The sequence below is a fragment of the Atta colombica genome, unplaced genomic scaffold, assembly GCF_001594045.1.
Source record: "Atta colombica isolate Treedump-2 unplaced genomic scaffold, Acol1.0 scaffold55, whole genome shotgun sequence".
NCBI classification, from domain to species: domain Eukaryota; kingdom Metazoa; phylum Arthropoda; class Insecta; order Hymenoptera; family Formicidae; genus Atta; species Atta colombica.
Genome location: NW_017259545.1, coordinates 2046701 through 2069544, shown reverse-complemented (window position 1 = coordinate 2069544; position 22844 = coordinate 2046701). Strand labels below are relative to the sequence as shown.

The 22844-nt window shown below is 33.6% G+C and overlaps 1 protein-coding gene across 2 annotated transcripts in view; it reads right to left on the bottom strand.

The window, feature by feature from the left end:
- Window positions 1–22844, bottom strand: part of LOC108691908 (carbonic anhydrase-related protein 10) — a 166477-nt gene that overhangs the window by 26166 nt on the left and 117467 nt on the right. For both annotated transcript variants that reach the window (XM_018199862.1, XM_018199863.1), the window contains exons 4-5: window positions 20636–20827; window positions 3119–3214 (exon numbers count right to left, since the gene is read on the bottom strand). In XM_018199862.1, the coding sequence (XP_018055351.1) occupies window positions 3119–3214; window positions 20636–20827 (288 nt within the window). The remainder of the gene's footprint in view (window positions 1–3118; window positions 3215–20635; window positions 20828–22844) is intronic.

The following is a 22844-nucleotide window of genomic DNA, read 5'->3' as shown; positions in this document are numbered from 1 at the left end:
TATATTGTATATATATATTTAATAAACACATAGTTTTGTGGCTAATTCTATTTAACGGGATGTTATTTCATAAAAGCCTGTTAAAAGAAATGACAATGTGTTAATTTAAAAAAAAAATTGTAATTCCTTTGAAATTTCTAGCTTGGCGAAATTTTTCTCCCCCATTTTTGAATATTATAAATTAATTTGTATAAATTAATCTGAAAAGATTTCTTCCTTTTTCAATTTCGTGATACATGTATTATCTATCGAGATATAGCACAAAAAATTGACATTTGAATTTTTCAGATTAAAACAAATTTATTATTCATTAATTATGTTTGTATTCATTAATTTCATTTGTGCAAATGATGTAAAGGTATATTTTTATCAGCAAAAAATATAGAGAGCGAAAAATCTCGAAAGAAGAATACAACATAATATTTCTATTGAAGGAGTTTGTAGATGATCCGAAGAAAGCTCTCGAGAAAGCGGTCCATGAGCGTTGAGGCAAAATAATTGCTTCGCGATAATAAATCCGTTATTTGAAGAGGAAAATACGAACGGAAAACGATTCGACATGATATTAAAATCGCGTCTGCTTTGATCACCAATATCGATACCACTGATTTAGTCTTCACACACACATATATATACATTTTATATATCCGATTTGCCATGCAAAGAAAAAATATAATAGCAAATTCATTTATTGTAAAAAATACAAATATATGATGCTGCGCAGTGAAATGCTATACAATATGTAACGTGATCTTGTACATGTTAATTTAATTATATTATATTACAAGTATTTATTGTATACGTATACATGTATGTGTAAATATTTGTAAAATAATTCTAAAATTATATTTACAATATCGTGTTACATTTTGTGTCACGTTTCAGTATATCAGTTGAAGTTATATCCACATTAACAATTTTGTTATATTATTAAAGTATTAACACATAATCCTAAGACAATTCGTCATCGTTGCATCTAGATGAAATTATTTAAAAAAAATCTTTCTTTATGATTTATACCTCGTAATATTAAAATTCAATTTTAGAATTATGTCTTTTAGTGAATAAAAATCTATCAAACAAAATTACATAAAATTAAAATTTATGATTTGTTGATTTATCGATTTGTGTGCTCTCACCTAGCGGGTGTAATCATCGCGACTGTCTGTTTTACAAAGAACGATCTTGAAGTATGATTCGGCTTTTACCGAGTGAAATGACAAGGAACGAACCGACAAGGATGTGATAAGAAAAGATGTGGAAGAGAGAAACAAACAAAGGATAAAAGAGAGCCACGACATAGCTTTAGTCGACCAGAAGGTCTTCTCAAAACTTCGAAATTTATTCCTGCGTTAAACGCCGCGCGTCTTGGAAAACTTACCACGTGTTTGCTCGTAGCCTCCGACCGAAATGATTATGCTATAATAATGATATTGTTAGTTAGAAACGTGCCGGGACTGCTGAAGGGTTTGCTGTTTGAAAAAATAACAGGTAATGTTCATCCTCGTCCGTGATGTAATTAATGCTCGTTTGGAAAACTTCACCTGTAATACACACGCGCGTACTTTGAGAGTATTTTATATATTTTCGATTTTCCCTAAAGTTATTTTATTCGTGTCGAAAACATTTGTTACATCCTTCTCTCAGTGTATTATTTTCCATGAAATGTTATAAAATTTATCAAAATTTATCATGTACCAAATTATTTTTTCTAGCAATTAATTTAGATGTATAATTTCGACGAAAATTCTCGTAAAAACATAGTTTAGCGAATTCGAGAAAATCAACATAATCGAATGTTCGGTACAAGACAAGCGTTGTTAGCGAGACTACATAGCGTCTGTTACGTGCTAACTACCGTAATCTCTGATACGCCGAATGCACTTATAAGGGGAAGCTAAGTGTGGTCCGAAGTTTAGAAAGTTAGTATCACGATATGCGTCCTGTTAGAAACGGCTTCACCATAACACGATGGCTTGACAAGAGTAGAGGGATGGGAATGATATTAAGAGCCAACATAATTATCAATTTACATGGATCGTTCGTCTAACTAAACATGGGGTTTAGTTAGAAACTGATAAATCATGTAAATGAATTTGAACGTGTATATTTTTTAATAATTACGTTGCTATATATGATGTTAATTGATTATGGTATATATATATATCAATTATACGCGTACGCCTCGTCGACCGTTGTCGGATTTATTGCATTCAATTAAATACCGAATTTGATATATTGAACGGATATTTTTATGAATTCATGTAGATACAGCGCGAAATAAAAATAATTACTTTAACAGTATTAATCATTTTTTAATCTTGATTTCTTTAATTTTCAAAAAGCTCACGAAATTTTAAAGTTAATGTTATAAAATTTTAATTCAGTTATTTTTCCAGAATCGTACAACCGTATCTAAAGTAATCGGATTTTCTATTAATTAATAATTATCTAAAAAATAACACATTATTTTTTTTTAAATAATTTCTTGGAATTAGTTGCGATCCATGTGTGTATATTTTCTTGGAATTTATTGCGTAACTATATTTATACATGTTATACTAGTATGACATGGTTAAAAAAAATAGGATTAAAGTCATAAATTGGCGATTTACAAAATCCTGACATCGAATCGATTAAATATGGGCCCACTTTAAAGAAAAAAATTCATAATCGGAAATTTTCAAAATAAGACTTAGGAATTGCGATTATAAAAGAATAAAGAAATAACGTGCGAAATTCACCGCAAAGAACTATTAAAGAATTTATAAAAAAAAATTTGCAGAAGTCATGAAACAAATGTAATAAAATATTAAATAGCAATAATTTATTAATAAACAAATATGTTAATAAATTTGTCGTATTTATTTTGATCTATATACTAAGAGTTATGTAATTTAAAAAATGCCTAGTAATTTTGGATATGGCTGTATGCATTCTCGATTCTATTGAAAGGTAATATCTGAGCGATTTAATTACTTACGTTTTTATTAATGACGCGCAAGATTAAATGACTATAAAAATTTATAGCGAAGGAAATTACGTGCGAAAAACTTTTTTGCGGACTTAAACAATTTGAAAAATGGACGAAACTTTCGTCGATAGGAAATTCACTCACCTGCACCATTAACGAAATCGCCACCAGCCCCTGACTTTTATGCTGTGCCTCACTCATGTTGTGATACAGTTCGGCGTTAAAGCCATAGACTTGTATCTGCAACAGAAAACCACAAAGAAATTACTTCCCGGTGGAATCGTGCTGTGAGCATAATCGTATCTCCCGCAACGCGATCATGCCGACAAATTCCGTCTCTGCACGAACAAATTCTCTAGTTTAGAGTTTAGATTCCGGAACATTTCGTGCCCGACGACGCGACGTCCTCCCGTTTCACCATGCTTCATCTCCTCTTGAGATCGACTCGCTGCAATCACGTCTCTGGTCGACCATTGCCGACTTTACTGCAGCTAATTAAACGATTAAACCTTCGATGTATTAAATATTAAGTTTTAAATACAGGTAATAAATAAGAATTCTTTATAAAAGACATTAATGATTTTATCATATTATCAGGAGGTCAAAATCTATAAAAATTATTTCTTTTTTGAGCAAAATCGATCTCTTTTTAACATCGTTCTTTATTTTATTTATGTTTTAAGAAATAAATAGATTCATATTTAAATCTTTTATATCTTCTTGCCTTTATAAATTCTTAACTTTATATACGCTGGATATTGTTAAAAATTGAAGAAAACGATGAAAGATTCCAGAATGTGATCTGCATGTTCGAGGTATATTTGGTTCCGTCTTTTATGCCTTGAATAAATATTCCAAGAATATTTATCGAACACATACCTATTAAATCACATTCTTACGCGAGTATATAAATCTTCAGAGGCACCAAGATTCTTAAGCGCATACCATATGTGGATGCACTTTTCCTTTGACATTTTTGTGCACTTTCTTACGTTAGAATCTTCGTTTTTAGTAAACGGAAATATTCTCTCATAGTATGCACACTTTTTATAGAAATATTGAACTTTTGCGAGAATAAAGTTTTCTTCGATACCTGATCATATCTCACTTTTAACATTTCACCTCTGCCTTCGTATTTTCCATATATATAAAATACAGATATGTATTATTGTTACAACAAATGTTTTTTTTCGTTGCAACTGCAACAAGATTTAATAACAAGGATCACGACTTATTGTTTTAAAAATCTGCACGAATAACTGTATGCAGGTAAGTTGCAAGATGAGATCTATCGCGTGCACACAGGAAAGTAGCGTTCAGTTTATAGAGAAATGGAAACCAAGTCGCTCGTAAAATGTATCTTGTTTTTGGAACATACATCTCGTTTCGTGTCTCATTTCCTGCGAATGTCACATGCTATAAGTTCCGTATGCTGGATAAGGCGCAGAAAAGACACCGACGACGTGTACGTGTCTTTCTCGCGAAGAAAAGGATTTTGTCGCGATCGCTTTTCTTTACAATATTTCCTCTCTCCCTCCTTTTCATCCCCCCCCTCTCCCCCCTCTCTCTCGCGTTCTCTCTCTCACTCTCTCTCTCTCTCTCTTTTTCATAATTCCCTCTTTGTTTTCTTACCATCCTGTCCTTCTTTATCGTATCCGTATATCTGTTTCTTTCTGCAGGTAATGGCATTGCAACGGCACTTCCGGTTGTGCCTAAGGCATCTAAAATGTCCGCGACGCGCGAGTTCTTCTTCAAAGGCGCCAGGATATGCTGCTACAGCGCGACAGATAGGGGCAAGGATGTGAAGAAGGAGGGATAAGAGAACGATGTGAGAAAGAAAAAGATAAGGCGACGCGACAAGAAGAAGCGGGAGGATTGCTGAGAGTGAGTGTAAATCCACTGCGTCTGATCAAAGTACGACTCGTACTACTAGGAATAAGAAAGATTCTCTCCTTCTTCTCATTTTCGTAAAATTCTTTCGTACCGACCGCTCCCCTTTCTTCAGTACAGCGTTCTCTCATCGTTTCTGCCTTTTAGCAAGATATATTTTTCTCTTAGTAACTTCTTCATTCATCGAAGAAGGAATTTCTCTCGCTCTTTCCTTCTCTTTTTTCATCATGCAATCAAAAAAATTGCATATCATTTCAAATGTGATTCTGTTTCAATTAAAAAAAAAGACTAATACAAAATTTATTATAATCTAAAAGCTCAATACAAAAGCACTTTTTATAATTTCATTCTCGCTTGTCGATATTGTATCAATAAACTATCATGTATATCGATGATAGTCCATTTGATCGAAATAGAATTTTGATTAGACATTCAAAAATTGTATATCGTGTTTCAAATGCAATTCTATTTCACACAACCAAATATAATTAAATTCAATCAAAATTCTATTTCGATTAGATAAAATATCATCTATAGATGGCAATTTATTAATATTGACAAGAATAAATTAAGGAAAATATATGCATATTAATAAGTTTTGAAATTCATTAATTTTCAATTCATATGTAAACATTTATAGACATGTAATAATATTATGCCAGATATTTAAATCGATTCTTCTATTTAAAAATCCATAATAAAAGTCCATAATATTGATAAAAAATTAATACTTGTTCTCATTGAAATCATTGATCATTCTGCTAAATACACATTTATGCACTTTTATGTGTCGATTAATTTTTCTTTAATTTGCTCATTTTCTATTATCTTAATTTGAGCCTCTAAGATAAACATAATAATGAAACTGGAAATGAAGTTAATTCCATCGACCTAACTTTCCAACAAGGAATTTAAGAAAGAAGAAATTATGTGAATCAGCAAAGTGACTTATTTCGACGTTTGATTGACGGTTTTTACATGCAAACTGAAAGTTTCAATATTTATCGCGGGTAAACAGAAGTGGAAGTTAGGTACGAAAACAGCAGTCTGTGGAGAGTTCAGGGAGCATTCATTCAAACTTCATGAAATTTAATGCACGAATATATTTCAAGACTCTACGACTGATTTTATAAGGAAAATCAAGTATTTAATTACAATTTTTACCAATACATTCTAAATAATAAAATTTAATCATTTTAATTATGCGTATTGATTAGTTATTTAAAGCTTTAGTATTATTAATACTCAAGCCTTTAAAAAATCAATACTTTTATCTCTTTTTTCTTAAAGTATCTGATAATAAATTTAAAGATTTGCAATTATAAATTTTATATGTGATGCGAATATATTTATAATTAATTACATGTCAGAATAAATTTCAATTTATTAAAGTTAAAGCAGTCAAATATTTTTTACTATTGATAGTGTTAATAGATAGGATTCTGTCCTAGTAACCTTTTTCTTTTAGGTCATCTTCTACTACCAATCAAAAAGACCGAAAAGAAAAATTGTTATTAAGAAGCGTTCTATCGACAAATTAGCTTTCAATATGCTCATTATATTATCGTTGATATAGATCGTAACAACTTTATTCTGAGTATTAAAGTTACATTAAAAATATCTTTCATGTTTTAAGCCTCTTTCCTTTTATCCGAAATAATTTATACAGCATACGAAATTCTGTTTTGTATCGAAATATCGAACACGAGCATACTAACTTAATGTTAGTAAAATAGTTTTGTGTGTGTGCGCTAAAGACTATGTAAAAATTACATAACGTTTTAAATTTATTACGCAGGAATGCGTAATAAAAACTGTTACCTGTACATAATTTTTGCGTGATATAAAAAAACAAATGATATTTGTTAAGAAAGAAGTAGAATAGTCTGTGTGACAAATAAAAGACATTCCACTGACATTCTTTTTTACGTTTTTCAGGCATGAGTTTTTATTCAGAAATACGACGTGCCTCCCTTCGTCCTTCCATTATCCCAAGCCGGGATAAAATTCTGCGGTTCTTATCTACACGGCGATCCCGAAATTCGTTGTCACGGGCGAGCAAAATCCTACTTGACGACCGAGCCAAGGCGGTATATAGCCAAGCTTTCTGAAATTTGCTACGCCCTGGAAATTCGGAATTCACCGCGGGTAACCCGCGAAGTGCCGAGCTGGCCTTCTCTTCCTCTGAGCACCTTCACTTCACGTGTACCATCCGATCTCGACGTATCTTCTGCACTCTGCCTCTCATCCCGACCCGATGCCTCCTTCACGACCGCCTTCTCGTGCTTTACCCGCCACTTTGCCCGCCACTAGAGCATAATCACTACCCTCTACGAAGACTACGATGAGCCCGCAAACACAGTCGCGCATTTGGTAAACGCATTATCCTCTCTTTAAGCGATTTCGGCGACAGTCTCGCTGAAGATAATTTTTACGTGCATCTGAAGTTAATCGTCGAGAAACGGATTAACAAAAAATACTATACCAACTTCATAAAGAGATCATTTATATGTTACGATATCCCACTTGAGAAAATAACGTCATAATTTAAGTAATATAATTTGCCGTAAAAATAATTATATATAGTTATTGTATTTCTGTTTCTCAACATCTGAATGATTGATTCTTATGTATTTTTAGCTATTAAAAAAGAATATAAAGTTAAAAATGATTCCATCGCCAATAGATTTTAAGAAGTCAATGAGTTCATTTTTAAAAAATTCTACAAATAATTTATAACTTTTTTTCTTTTACTTTAAATATGTGTTAATTTTAAATTTTATTTTAATACCACTTAAAATTGTATATGTATAATAAAAGAGTTGGCTTATATATAATATATGTATAAAAGATGGCTTTACTATTACATTAATTTTCATATATTGTAAAAAGATATTTAAATTTCTTATACTGCATTAATTATACTACAAAACTTATTATACATTATAAAAAATTCAAAGCAGAGTTTTTAAAAATTGAAGAACAATGAAGCTTTTTAAAAGGCATATTTTTTTTATGTAAAAGCCCAGTAAAAAATACCTGTTGTTGAGAAACAAAAAATTATTCCACTGTGTATTTATCATGTTGTATGTAAAGAGAGGAATCGCCCAATTTTCGACATACATCATTAAAATAATTACTGAATAATTACTGAAAAAGTAAAATTTTAGTGAAAAAGAACGCGAGTAATTGGACACGTCTTAGTTCTTAAAAAATATTTTACAGTTTACATATTGAATATAGCTAGTTTTAGCGAATATGCAAGTTTTTATATCTCTAAATATAACTGATTTAATTTTGTGTTCCACTATAATTGCGCTTGACTTTTGTTTGCTCTGCTTTTCGATTTTCTTTTGATATTGAATATGCAATATCAGATTTATTTTATGTTACAGTAATTCGATACGACATTGTACATATACGACACCGGCATAGCAGTAATAGCAACTGATCCGACGACACTAGTTAACCTATTGGCCTGGACTTGCACGAGGCTATCTTGCAGTTGCAATGCAAGCTACCCGACTGGACACACGAAATTGTCTCGTATGCAAACTTTGTCCGGATCTGATTACAAACAGTCCCCATCGCCTTCGCAAGCAGCAGTTCCTGTATTAACTACATCGAATGTATAAACTTCTGTTTTAAACACAAATAGGAGAGAAGAAAGCTATTTTTAGTCAGAGCAGGTCTTGGTACTTAATATTCATATGATAAATATATAAATACAATTCAATTAGATTGTATAGAATAATTTCACAATTAAATTACTTGTTCGTCGATTTATAACAATAGCATCCTAAAAATCTGTAAATAGCTTATTGCGAAAAACTCACTTCAGCTGGGATTTGACTTTATTTTAACCAGCCACTTCTCTATAGCACATTCATACGTTACAAAAAAAAAAGAAAAAAGAAAAATTTTTCGATAAATCCAGATCTACGAAAATCAAATCATAAGCGTTGAGATAAAAGAGAAATCTATTTTTCCCTTAATTGATACGCTCTCGTATTCATAGCGTTATACACGTTCTTTCAGCGCCGTGCCTGTACTTTGGTAGCAGGTGTGATAACGCCCTGCGAGTCACGGCCGATATGAATATTCGATACGCGCGGTTCATTCGTTGGGTGCATCAAGTGTGAAATCAGCGAGTGCCATCGCGAGGGGAACGTACTAAACTGAAAAATCGGCACCTCGGGACAGACGAGATCGTTTATATGAGGGATGCTCGGTGAACAGTTATAAAATATCAAATTTAGAATGGACCTTTTTTTTTCTCCATAAATTGACACGGAAACCAAATGATAAAATACAAAGTCAGGATATATAAATAAATTGCAATCAAAGAATTAAAATACCTCGATTCAACAGAATATTATTATGAGTAGCAAATTATAATACATTGTTAATATAATCCTTGTTCAACAAATTAAAGATTGAAAATAAAGTGGACTTATCGACTCTTAATTTTTCGCTTCAATTCTCCGAATGGTAATTATAATTACAGAAGATTTAAGCTTCGTATTATGTACAATTTAATCCTATATTGCAGTGTATGTGCAACAGGACGAAACAAACGATTAGCCGTAAGCAAATAAACCGTAGCCAATAAAATAAGTAGATTAAAACTCGTGCTCCGATAAACTTAATAAGAACAGCAGCATGTCATATTGCAATTATTAAAAAATTCAATATTGTCGATTGAAGAGTAGCAAAATCATATCAAATCAGAATAATGAAACGTTTGAATATTTTATTTTGAAATTTTATCTTCTCCATATGCTTATACATTCACAAAAATCAATTTTTTAATGTAAAAGATAATGTATAGGTTAAAATGAACAGAAATAGATGAAATATCGCACATTATAAATAAAACAGTCTTAACTTTTGATGGATGAATTAAATAATAATATTGTAAAATCTATCAAATCATTTTTTTTTTACAATAATATTATTACAATAATATTTTTACAATAATAATATTGTAAAATCTATCAAATCATTTTTTTAAGCAAGATCTCCTAAAACTCAAACTGACAAATTCATTAAATATAAGTGTCTTAAAAAAAAAATTCATATTTTTCATAGATTAATTATTCCTTTTTTGACACAAAATAAGAACAGACTGCGCATTTTTATGAAATTATCACTATCGATTTAGAAGAGTGAGATGGTTTAAAAAATGCGTTTCTCTCTCTCTCTCTCTCTCTCTCTCTCTCTCTCTCTCTCTCTCTCTCTGTCTCTCTCTAAAGTATCGAGTTGAAGAAAAATGCTGATCTAATTGAAAAAAATGTTCATGGATTACTGGATGAGGGAAATATCCGCTGGATCCGCAAATACCGATTATAGGACTAAGACTACGCCAAACGTTGGTCGTTTTTACTATTCGACGCAAAATTACCATTGCGATCTCACGTTGCGTCATTACTTTTTCCCAGATTCGCGAGAACATGCATCAAGGATAATTCACGCATTAGGGGGTGCGCTTATGGCGTTCTTGCGGCCTATGGGCATGCCATCACGATTTCTAGCACAATGCTCTATTCTACTGTGATAGATATACAGCTGTAATGCTGCGCTGCCATCCCCTTACCATCGACCCTTCCACCCGGCGGCTCTATATTAACCCACGAGTGCCGGCTGCACAGACACGTATACCTATACGCTCTATACGGACACAGCGACGTGACAATACATGCCGGGATACGCGTGCATTAATATGTAGATGCGTATACGTGTGCACACAGCCGTCTGAGAATTCCTACTATTCATATGTAGATGCGTCTTGCGTCATTTTGCTTGAAAAACCGCCAAGTACTCCATTACCGTCCAAGCGTTACGTTGCTTTACGGATATGCCCGTTATATCGCGTCGGCAGTTAATTGAATGCGAGGGATTATACTTTCAAATTATTGCTAATTATGTTTTAGCGTCGTTAATATGGTTAACCCCGTGGAACGGCGTGTAAAAAGCCTTTCTTTGCGACGCGCGGATTATCGTCTATCTCTGTTTGTCCAGGGCTTTCGGCTATCGCATTTTCAGGTCAGTCCACGTCAACATGAGGAAGAAAAACGTTTTCTGCAATATATATTCCAATTTCCCCATCATTTCAAATATCATATTTATAACACTTACAACAATGGCTGGCAGTCGCCGTCGATTACCGCCAGCGGTTTTCGTTTCAATTAAATCAATTATAACATTTCGAGAGAACTGCAGATATTTTATTAAAAGGCAAATAACGTACACATTTGCGTGTGTTCGAAGGCCGTGTAGTTCCAGTTTAAAAAAATTATATGCACGTATATAATGATGTAGTGTAAACACAAAATTAATTAATAAGTTTCCGAAGCGGAGCAAGCGTTCGTTACATCATTCCACGATCCAATTAAGTCGGATCAATATCACGATTATTAATTTATTCATCGGAGTTAGAAATGCCCACTCTCGGCATACACGCAACACTGGCCGTTGTAAAATTTTAATGATGTTCAAAGTAGACGTCGAGATGCGGCATCCCGCCGAGAGTCACGATGACAGGAACGATGGAAGGCTTTATGTGTGGGGAAAAAAAAGCTGAGAGAGCACTGCTCTCCCTCTTCGGCCCCAGAGCGCCGGTGACCTTTTAGTACAAACCGGAAGTAAGGGTGGTGCTCGTGACAACACACAATCGCGACGCGACGAGGGTCGTTCAACTATAAACGACCACTACAATTACGGAAACGCGCGCTAGGGCCTCTCGACTAGTTAAAGCTCTGCACCGAATAATTAAATGAATATACGCTACCATTTCGGATTTCCCTTTATTCCGCCATACGTTTAGCACGCGCTCGTGACCCGCAGTCACATTTCCCTAAAAAGAGTTCCGCTGTAAACTTAATGACGAAGCTGAAAAATTAACAGATTGAAGGAGAGTTCCTAAAAGTTACTGTGAAATATAAATATAACATTACAATAATACGAACGTATTAAATAATTACATGAAGTTTATTACTATTCTCTATTGTTTGATCGTTTTAATTTCTCGTAAAAAATATGTATACGATTTCGTAATGAAAAATCATTGATATTGATAGATTTCCTAAAGAGATACCTTCTTATTTCTTGGAAATTAACTATTGCACTTTTTTAATGTTGATAACAATATGATCTGTTTTTTCAAACAACATAAAGTATGCACATATTATAAATGAACGAAAAACATAGAAGTGAAAAAATTCTAGAAAATTTTGTATATATTCACTTATAAATATTTTGTAAAGATAAATGTGAAAGAAAAAGAATAAAAATATATAACATTATTGCCTAATGTGTCAGTTTTGGAGCTCACTTTGTCAGATACTAATTTTTACTTATCTTAGTTCAATTATTGCAAAATTTTATAAAGTGTTATAAAAACTGTTATATTATCCGATAAAAAACACTTTTTAGTTTGTATTTATTTTCCTAAAATTTAACTTTTAACTTTTGTTTACAAAATATTATCCAGAAACAAAGTAGTGTGTTAATATCGGCGATCTTCTTCTATTAACAAGCTGTTCTCTACTAAGAATCTGTTTAATTGCTAATTATAATAATAGATATTAAAATGATCAATGACGGTCATTAATTAATTAGTAAATAAACTCTAAATGTAAACTAACGTTTAAGGAAATTTTGTCATCTTTGCAAGAACCATTTGCGTGATAAAGTGCACCGGTAACGATGGGTGGCTAAGGTATTAGTGTCCTTCTAGACAATTCCGAACGGCCGCGTTCCATGGGCTGGACGCCATGCAGAAATTAAACCAATTATGCCTGTCAATTTGTGTACGCTCTGGTGGCATAATCATAGCACTCGAATCCCGTGCCACGTTGTTTGACCATTAGCGGGTATACCGGCTGTCAGCGTGCCGTTCCTATCAAAAGGACCCTCGGTATCCTACGTCGCATTTGCACTGCCACCGTTCTGTTTCAGTTTTGGCGCCAAAATTAATCGATTGCTTAAATTAAATTAAATCGCGCGGAAAATAATAACTCATGAAACGTATTTAAAAAGGAAAATAACAAAGAAAGAGGACAAAAGAGAGAAAATATCATGTAGCAAAATTCATCTAATATTTCCATTTCAACGCATTCATTTGATAATTAGATATCTAAAAATTAATAATAAACAAGTGCGATAATAAGATCTCTTGACATTTTCTTTTTTAAAGATAAATATTTATCTATAAAAAACAAAAACGATAAGATAGCATTTTATCATTTACGTGTATGTAAATAGACCTAATTTAATTAAAATAGGAAACTTTTAATTAGCAAATTATCGGTGCAGTAAAGTTTTAATTATTTTCTTCATCAAGCTTAAATTTTAGCTAGTATAAAAACTGAACGTAACTTGCAAAATTTTCCTTGCTACGAAATTGCTTATAGCATAAATTTTTAAATACTTCAGCAAAATCTTTCTTTTCGTATATATATTATTTTTAAGTTCAGATCTATGGATCTATATTCGATCTATATTCGTTGCACATCACATTTTCTGAGTAAATCCCTTCTAACTCGATCTCAAAGACGTATTGAGTAAAATCGCATCGACGTTTCTTGCGTGATCGATGGCGAACAATAACACGCAACGCGCGCGGTCTCGCCCAATTTGGCCGGGCACGGCCATAAATTCGCGAACGGTCTCGACAGGGCCCTGTCGGCCGAGTGGATAGTAGTACTCGCGTTGGACATCCGTTTCGCGACGCGCGAGAGGGACAGAGAGACGGAGACCCCATTCGAGGAGCGCGTACTCGAGGCACTCCATCAGCTGCTCCTCGAGTAGGCTTTCGGCATCAAAGCGGCTCGTCCCTCAAACACGCTGGTAATGGGTCAGACTCGCTCGAGTGTCGTGGCTCTTGGAATCCCCTTGTCCTCCTGGGCTAGGGCTTTCAGACCGAGCCTTCCTCCCCAAACCAACGTTCAGTCCCCCAGTCGCCTAACCGCCGTATCAAACCGCCAACCCGCCCCTGCTTAGTACATGACCGCTAGTCTCTCTCTTCCCCTGGGCTTTCCAAGCACACGTATTAATGCAGATTTCATTATGCACGCTGCCGACGCCTAGAACCGTGATTCAGCGTACCCTGCCATCAAGTGTTTACGCGGCCAAGATGCCGCCGCTACAGCTTGAATTATTCGCATCCCTTTGACGCCAAGGAACTGTACGGAGCCCTTCACCGCCGCTGATTAATCGCCCAGCTTTTTAACGCGCCGTTGCCGCTAACGACACCACTGTTACATTTGAATGCAAATCGTGCAACGTGCTTGTGCAGTGCACATAGCCGCGCACGGAACTGTTAGCTCTGTCTGATGGATCATCAATAAAAAATGTTTATTTCTTTGCAATAATGTGAATGAGCTAAAGAATAAAATGTCTGATAAAAAACTAATCTATATGGATATAAAGTTTGTTTTTTATCTCTGCACTAGAACTTTTCTTCTCGTTTTCAAATTCCAAATCTATTTATATCTATCCAAATCTATCTATATCTGTTTAACTTGACTGCGTTTAATTATGCATTTAATTATGCGTAGTAATTATTTGATTCAAGTATTTATATATTTAAGTTAAAATATATATGAATCATGTCAACATGTTGTTTGTTTGAATTAACAAATATTTGTTTGATAACCCGTAACTACTGAATTTAGTTGAATCAACTAATATTTTTTTGCAACAGCAACTTTTTTCTTAGTGTGGAAGAGCTAAAAAGTGAAACTTCTAATAAAAAAATGTATCTATATGGATATCTGTTTATTCTTTATTCCTGCACTAAATCAGAACTTTCCTTCTTTCTTTCACTAAATTTTAAACATACACCTATTTCATCTCAAGTACCGAAATGTAAATTAGTCCAGCTATAAAAAAATGAACTTTATATAATTCTTGGCGAAGTTACATTGATATATTATTAGAATTTTGATTTTATAATTGATTTTATCGCGAGGAACGACGGATCAGAGATCGCGATTTGATATTTAATTTTATAGTACGGTCCGTATATACCAGTGTTTCAATGAAAGCGATCTCTTTCGAAATTAAGCGAATAACTTTTGTCATCAAATACACAAACATTTATTGAACACACGGTATTATGGTACAGTACCTAGCATAATATACCATGGGTACCGATGCCGAATGTAATTGTGTTTGCTTTCCCCGCTGGGAGTACTGAATTAATGATCAATAAACATGCTATGCTCTCTTTATTGACTATAATGTCATACACCGCGCGATTATCATCTGTTATATTTATCTACCTAACATTCGCACCTTTCCAGACTACCTCCAGGGCTCTTAAAATTCTTCGGAAATGAAATATCTGAATGCTTTATCAATTAAATAATATCCTGCATTTGGCAAAAAATAATTTTAAGAAAATTTATGTGCAATAAAATAAGATTCTCCTTCTCCAAGAGTCCCTCATATTCTTTTACATAAAATAAGTTTTATCTCATAAAAATTATCTTACAAAAATAATCCTCTTTTTATATAATTTTGACGTCTTTTTCTTTACTTAGTGAAACCTTCAGTTGAGATCGATTCGGCAAATGGAAAAGTACACGGGATCTACTCTTCTTGCACCTATCAAATTAATTCACATATGCTCTCGCATAGTCGGTCCTATATAGAAGAACGGCGTAAGCTAGACGAGAGGGGTGGGTAGACCGTGCGATGGTAAATGACTAGCTTTGATTCACGATGTTATTGAAAGCCCGTTCCTCATCAGAGATGCAAGGATATAATGACCAGCCATATTTGACGCTTTTCCTGGTTGTCTTGCGAAACAGCAATACATTCGTAACCCTTCTCTCCCTTCTCGTAGCGCACTAAATCATATCGAATTTTAATAGATACCGAAAAGAAAGGGAAAAAATACGATTTACACGTACGTATTCTACATCGCGTGCTTTTTCTTTAGCGCGCGATTTGTTGGAAAATCTATGTTCCGCATATCAAGATGGAAACCATGTATTCGGATGCTTGTGCACGTCGAAATAAAAATACACTTCTAAAACTCGGAAACTGCATATCTAAATTCCTCGTGTCTTGAACTAGATGGTATTCAACATTCTTCCATTCACGTATCGCGCCTGATATCACATGCACACATTCGGAAGAATATATGAGATCGATATTCCTTGAATTTTTCTCCGTATATCTTATATATCATGCTTTTGAAACGAATTGGAAAAATAAGTTTTATCTCTAAATAAAGATAGCTTTATCGATATTATAAAATAGCTCGAGAAAGTATCTTAAAAATTATTCCATCATAATATTATTTTATTGACAATAAAAAATATTAGAAAACATTTCCCTGGAAAATTATTTAATAAATGGTTTATATTTCATTTCAAAGATTTATTTTATTTGTGCTTCTGTTTTTATTTATTTCATTTATTCATTTATGTATTTCATAAAAAGCTACTTTTATCAGAATTTCCGCAAATTGAATTCTACATAAAATGCAGTAGTAAGCAAGATCATATTTGATTTTAAATAAAATTAATCGTTAATGTAAAGTAAAAGTAATAATAATAATAATAATAAATGGAAAAAATTTATTAATATATTAATATATGTACAACTTTGCTTCCGCCGTTTTCCTATAGATGGCTTTAGCGGTAAGTGGTGGTCGAAATAAATAGATCATAGACGTCATACAATAAACTTGAACATCTGTCAACATAACCCCATAGAAACATTAGTCGATTTGTGTCTGCAAGTTATTCTCGATTGAAAATGTCAGTTTACGAGCCAAATTCTCGTCATTTGCGAGAGGTTTTAATTTTTTTGCTTCAATATGAAGAAATCTGCGGCTGAGGCTCATCGAATGCTCTCAAATACTTATGGTGAGGCCGCTATTAGTGAAAGAACGTGTCGTGAGTGATTTTAACGCTTCAAGAACGGTGATTTTGACGTCCAAGGTCATGCTCTGTATTTGGTGGGACCAGCTCGGCGTAGTGTATTATGAACTGTTAAAACCGACTGAAACAATCACAGGCGATCGGTATCGAACGCAATTGATGCGTTTGAGCCGAGCATTGAAAGACAACGGCCGCAATACAACGAGAGACACGATAAAGTGATTTTGCAGCATGACAATGCTCGACCCCATGTTGCGAAAGTGGTCAAGACATACTTGGAAACGTTGAAATGGGAAGTCCTACCCCACCCGCCGTATTCTCCAGACGTTGCTCCCTCTAACTATCACTTGTTTCGATCAATGGCACACGGCCTGGCTGACCAGCACTTCCGGTCTTATGAAGAAATAAAAAATTGGATCGATTCGTGGATAGCCTCAAAAGATGACCAGTTTTTTCGACACGGGATTCGTACGCTACCCGAAAGATGGGAGAAAGTAGTGGCCAGCGATGGACAATACTTTGAATCATAAATGTATAACCAGTTTTTTACAATAAAGCCTCGAATTTCGGAAAAAAACGGCGGAAGCAAAGTTGTACACCTAATAAATCACAAAAATAAGCGAAAAGAATCTTATTCGATCAAAGTGATTCTTGATGCTTATACCAGGAAAGATTTCTGATTGAAAATGAACACATCAATCAGAATTTTGGTTATTTCAACTTTATATTAAAATTATAATAGATTCAACCAAAAAACTTGCAATGCAACTCTTTTTCCAATATAATAATATTTTTAAATGAATTTTACAATTTCCAGTTAATAAACAACTACGCATGAATTAATTTTCTATTTAAAATTAATTAAATAAATGATATATTTTAATACATAAATAAATTTTTATCATTTTTTAAAATCAATATATGTAATATACTGTAAATAAACGATTTATTACGACTTAGAAGCTCGTTTATTTTAACAGTGTCTGCAGTATTTAAATGAAATTACCATTAATGTTTGTAACTCATTACCGCTGTCTGAGGGGATTTTGCGACCAGGAAGTTGGTTATTATTAGTATATTGAATTTTATGTATACCGAGTTTTAATAAATGAGAAATCCGTGTTAGTCGTATCATCGATTCGACATCTTACAAATGCATTTAGACTTCTTGATTATCGATTCTCAATAATTACCTCTGGTTGCGCGGATTCATTAATCTGCCCTTTTTAGTCATTAAGAAAAAAAGGATAGGAAAGTATCCTTCGATCTGTATTTACGAGAAGTACTAATCGATATTGCATTTCCGCCGATTTAACCACGCTCGCGCGCTTTCGGAAGTTTAATTTTTTAGCAGACTTGGTAATACCGCGCTCGTGTGGAATCCGTTCGGCTGCATCTCGCCGCGAATTTTTCCATCGCAATTTATCTTTCAAAGAATATCGGGTTGGCTTCTATTTTTTATCATCCGATGTCGCGCTTATTTTCTTCATATATCGATTTTTTCACAAAGCGGATTTTAGAAATTTTTAAATGGATCTTTTACGATTACATTTATAACAATTGTATCTATAGAAAATTGTATAGAAAAATTGGCAGAACGTGAAAATGTATTACAATATAGTGTTGCAATCTCAAAGAGTAATAACAAAAATAGTAATAAAGTCATCATCCACTTTTAGGAACTTATCGTATAAATAATGGCTGATTGCGCTATTATTTTATCGTATAAATAATGGCTGATTGGGCTATTATTTTATAGATTTAAGAAAATTGAATTGGAAAGATGGGAGATTGAATGAGTTGCTTCCGAGAGAAATAAATGGGTCATAGTTAATTGGGCCGCCGGCATGTCCCGTTTATCGAATGTTTAATTTGTCTCGTTACGATGCCGGCTCGTAATTAATTTCAATTAATTATATCGTCATTCCCGGGTCATCCTCCGCTCTCATTTTACGGCAATGATTCTACATACAATTTATTCGCGAATAAAATCACGTACGCCAATATGTAGAGTTTTACGAGAGGGTCGTGAGCGCCGCGTGCTCGTGTCACAGACGCGGTCGCCGACTGCATTGCGGTTATAATTAATTGGCAAACTGCAAATTACATGATAATTCTAATTATTTGTCGCTTTGTAAAGCGATTGCTAGGATAATGGCATGATTAGAATTTCATGATTGTCTGTACCGCGCGTTTGTGGTTACCGAAACTGAAAACCTGGGATTGCAGTTGTAAGTATCGTTTTACTTGCATACTGCCGTAGGATAACTATATAATTAGTTAATAACATAGATAACTGCGCCAACTTATGAATGTCTCTCAAATCTTAAAAATGTTTCTGCTTAACCAACTTCATTGCAAAGTATACTTATTTCTTATGAAATTCAATATATTCTTGTAACATCTTTAATGATATTCTACCAATTACTTCTTAAATGAACGTTCTTGCTAGATGAGATACAAAACTTCCAAGAAAGTATGAACTTTAGGCGATAAAATTTAACTTGCGAAAACTTGAAAAATTTATTAAATTGGAAAGCGCATTAACTTTGGAGAATCAATTGTTTTTCAATAATTAATGTGCTAAAAGCGGATATTTATATTAACTTCGATATCAAATTTTTCATTATTGCAAATTGAATAAGGATTGATTTCAAAATCAATTGAATGTGATTGATTTCAAAGCATACATTAGCAATCAGCTGTTTCGATGTAACGATTACTTAAAACGCATTTTACATATCAATTTTTAAATGAATTTCGATTACTACCTCACATAACTTTACTATAATGGCTTCTCCAAAAGGAAAAAAGAATTCATTATGAGCGATGCGGGTACTGAAAAGTGCATCGATTTATAATTAACATTCAAACTGATTTCCGAAATAGATTCTCTCTTTGTGAATTGCATCTATCTGTTAAAATGTGCAAGCACTTTTAAAGGCATCGCATATCTGCGATTCAATTATCTAGCAAAAATAATTTCTCTTTCACTTATTAACTTCTTTAATCCCTTTCTCATTAAGAATTAACGTTAAGAATAACCTGCGTGTACTCAGCTTTGCAAAAAATGTAATGGACATCTATGGGATTGCTACAAAAAGTCAATTTTATATTTATGAATTATTCAAAAATTTAACAAAAGAGTGATGGCAAAAAGACCTGTTTTTTCATCCATTTTTTGAACCTCGAATTTCAAACTTTTTTTTATGCCAAATAGTACTATGATGTAACATTAATTCTAGAAAAATTTGAAGATGAGCATAGACATGATTTCGGAGATATGAAGGGATGAAAGTGATGATTTTTCATAACCCATGAAAATACACGAAACTTTTCAAGTGTTCATACCAAGGAATAAAATATATATTTAATGAAGTGAAATATATCGTTTCTTATGGATTTTTTTACGTCCGATTCAAATAATTGAATAGTTTTCGTCTAGCATGAAAATTCCCCGAGATAAATGGAATCAAAGTGACATTTGTCGCCTTTCACAGATGGGGTATTTCACCCCCTTGTATCCTCGAAACCGTGCCAATGCTCATCTTAAAATTTTACTGGGATTAATGTTTCTAATCTAATCATACTATTTACCAATAAATAAAATAAAAAAAAGTTTAAAATTCGAAGTCCAAAAAAATAAGCGAAATTTACCATCACTCTTTCCAAATTAAAATATAAATTAAAATACAATTTTTCTGTTAAAATTAATCAGCTTATTTAATTATGCGATTACTTCATTAAAATATAGATTTTGTTAATGATTTTATTGGACATAACGATATTGCGATATAATTGACTGTTACTAATTCAAGTACAATTAAAATGTGCTACTAGCCAGAATGCTTTTGATATTGTTTGTTCTACTCACTTCAGCGGGAAAAGCATAGTTATTAATACGATGCTCGGAACCATGACCATCATCCATTCCGTAGTGAATATATATTTCTTCAAACTGATAGTGATAGGCGAGAGGGCCACCCGTTATATTAACTCGTATCTTCGCCTCCCTGTCTGCTCTGAATACCAGGAATTGTCCAGTATTATGTAAGTGTCCGGAAATCTGAAAGCAAAATTGATTGTAGTTTGTTAGTATCAATAACAAACTTAGTCAGCAGAATGCAATTAAATAGATTCATTCAGACAGCAGTCTAATTGCATTAATTGATTGATACTGCAAATGAAAAGAAAGTTCGTTATATATATGCACAAAATTAATTTGTATCCTCTTGAGTAATAACAAAGTGACAATAAATTGTGATAATAAGTTTAAATTGTTATAAATATTATTAGAAAAATTAAATAAAAAAATTTTTAAGTTTAATAATTTTATTAATTTAAAAAATTTTAAGTTTAATTTTAAAAAAATAACAAATCGTTAAATTTACAAATTATAAAGTAATATATCATAGATAGTTTCGGTATGAATTCATTTTTTAAATAAGTTTTTTTTTACCAGACTTTTGTTGATGATGATGTAAAGAATTTTTAACACTAATTCAATGCACTTTAAAACGAGAATCGCAAACAATGAGAGATTCGTATGCCTTATCATAATGAGTTGCATAAGAGCGCGGTTGCAAAGATATCTACAAGAAAGGGCGGCAACTCGTCGTCCGCGGGATAATTGATTAGGCATTTAATTGGATGGAATAGCAAAACCAGACACGGTGCCATGTCGCACAGGAGCTCCGGCAAAGTGCAAGACGAGGCCGGAGAAGTCCATTTTCTTGTACGTCGCCGAGAACCTGAATTATGGCGTCATCAGTTAGAAATAATGAGGTAACCTCGGGGAGAAGCCACCCGCGAAAGACACGTCGGCAAAAGTCGTCGGGAGATAACTTATTATTTTGCAATAGATTTTTGGCCCCTTTGACCTCCTTTCCCTATTCCGATCCTTCTCGTCTTCTGTGCACGACAATTCTTTCTCTCTCTCCCTCTCTTTTTCGCAAAACTTATTACATTAATATAGAATCTTTCTAAGATATCTTGTATTCAATAAAAGATGACTAAAAGATGACAGAAACTGAAGCCAATATTTCGTTACATGTAAAAATATTTTTTAATCTTTTATCACTTTTAAGAACAAATTTAAAATGACAAATCATTTAGATACGATAAATTATAAAGTAAAAATGACATAATTCAGAAATATATAAAATTGTTGTGTTTAAAAAAAATTAATACTGTCGTGTCTGTAAATATATACTTTATATTAGACGGAAAATAGTTGTAATTTTACATGTAACTTTTTTTACAGTGTACAAGTTACAATAATTTTGTATCGCAAATTTCAATGACGCATAATTCTCTCTAAATTTAATTAATCCCACATCGATCGTTACTCTCAGTTCCTCACTCGCTGTTTCCTCCCGAATTCATTAAGATATGGGAGAGTAGCGGTTCTCCTTACGATGACAAAGAGAAATGAACATGAACAGGCGGCGCGACGGCTTTTCCCCGACGCGTAGAGGAGAGTCAATGGTGCATAACTCATTATTTCGCGATAGATTTCCATCCTCCAGTCGCCAAGAATTATTCGTCCGTCCCCCTCGTCTTTTTCGTTCGCTCGAGTTCCTTTTTCTCTGATACCACCGAACTTAGATCAATGGAAGGAGACTCAGTGAGAGACCGGAAGGAAGACTCACAGCGGAACACGGTAGTTCCGCGCGATTTCGAATGGGCACACAAAAGCCGCTCTTCTTTCAACGAAACTCAAAGTTCGGTCGGGAGTGGATCATCTTCCATCCTTACGCCCCCGTCTTGTGAAGCTACCTCTCTCATCGTTTCGCAAAGTCGTTCGCCTCGGTCCGAACAATCGTCATTGCGCATTCTGGCCGGCTGCCGTAGAATCCACTCCCATTTTGTTCCCATAGGAGCTGCAGAACGAGCGATGTTGGATAATGGCGGTTGAGAAAGTAGGAGGGAGACGTCGAGATATAAGAAGCGCGTGGTGCCAAATCTTCTTAAAGTTCATCGACTTCGCGGCGCGGCGATGTTTCATGATTAATACCAACTCTACTTCCTTTTTCAGGTAATGGGAATGCCGGTTGGGAGAAGTCATGAGAATAATCGACTTT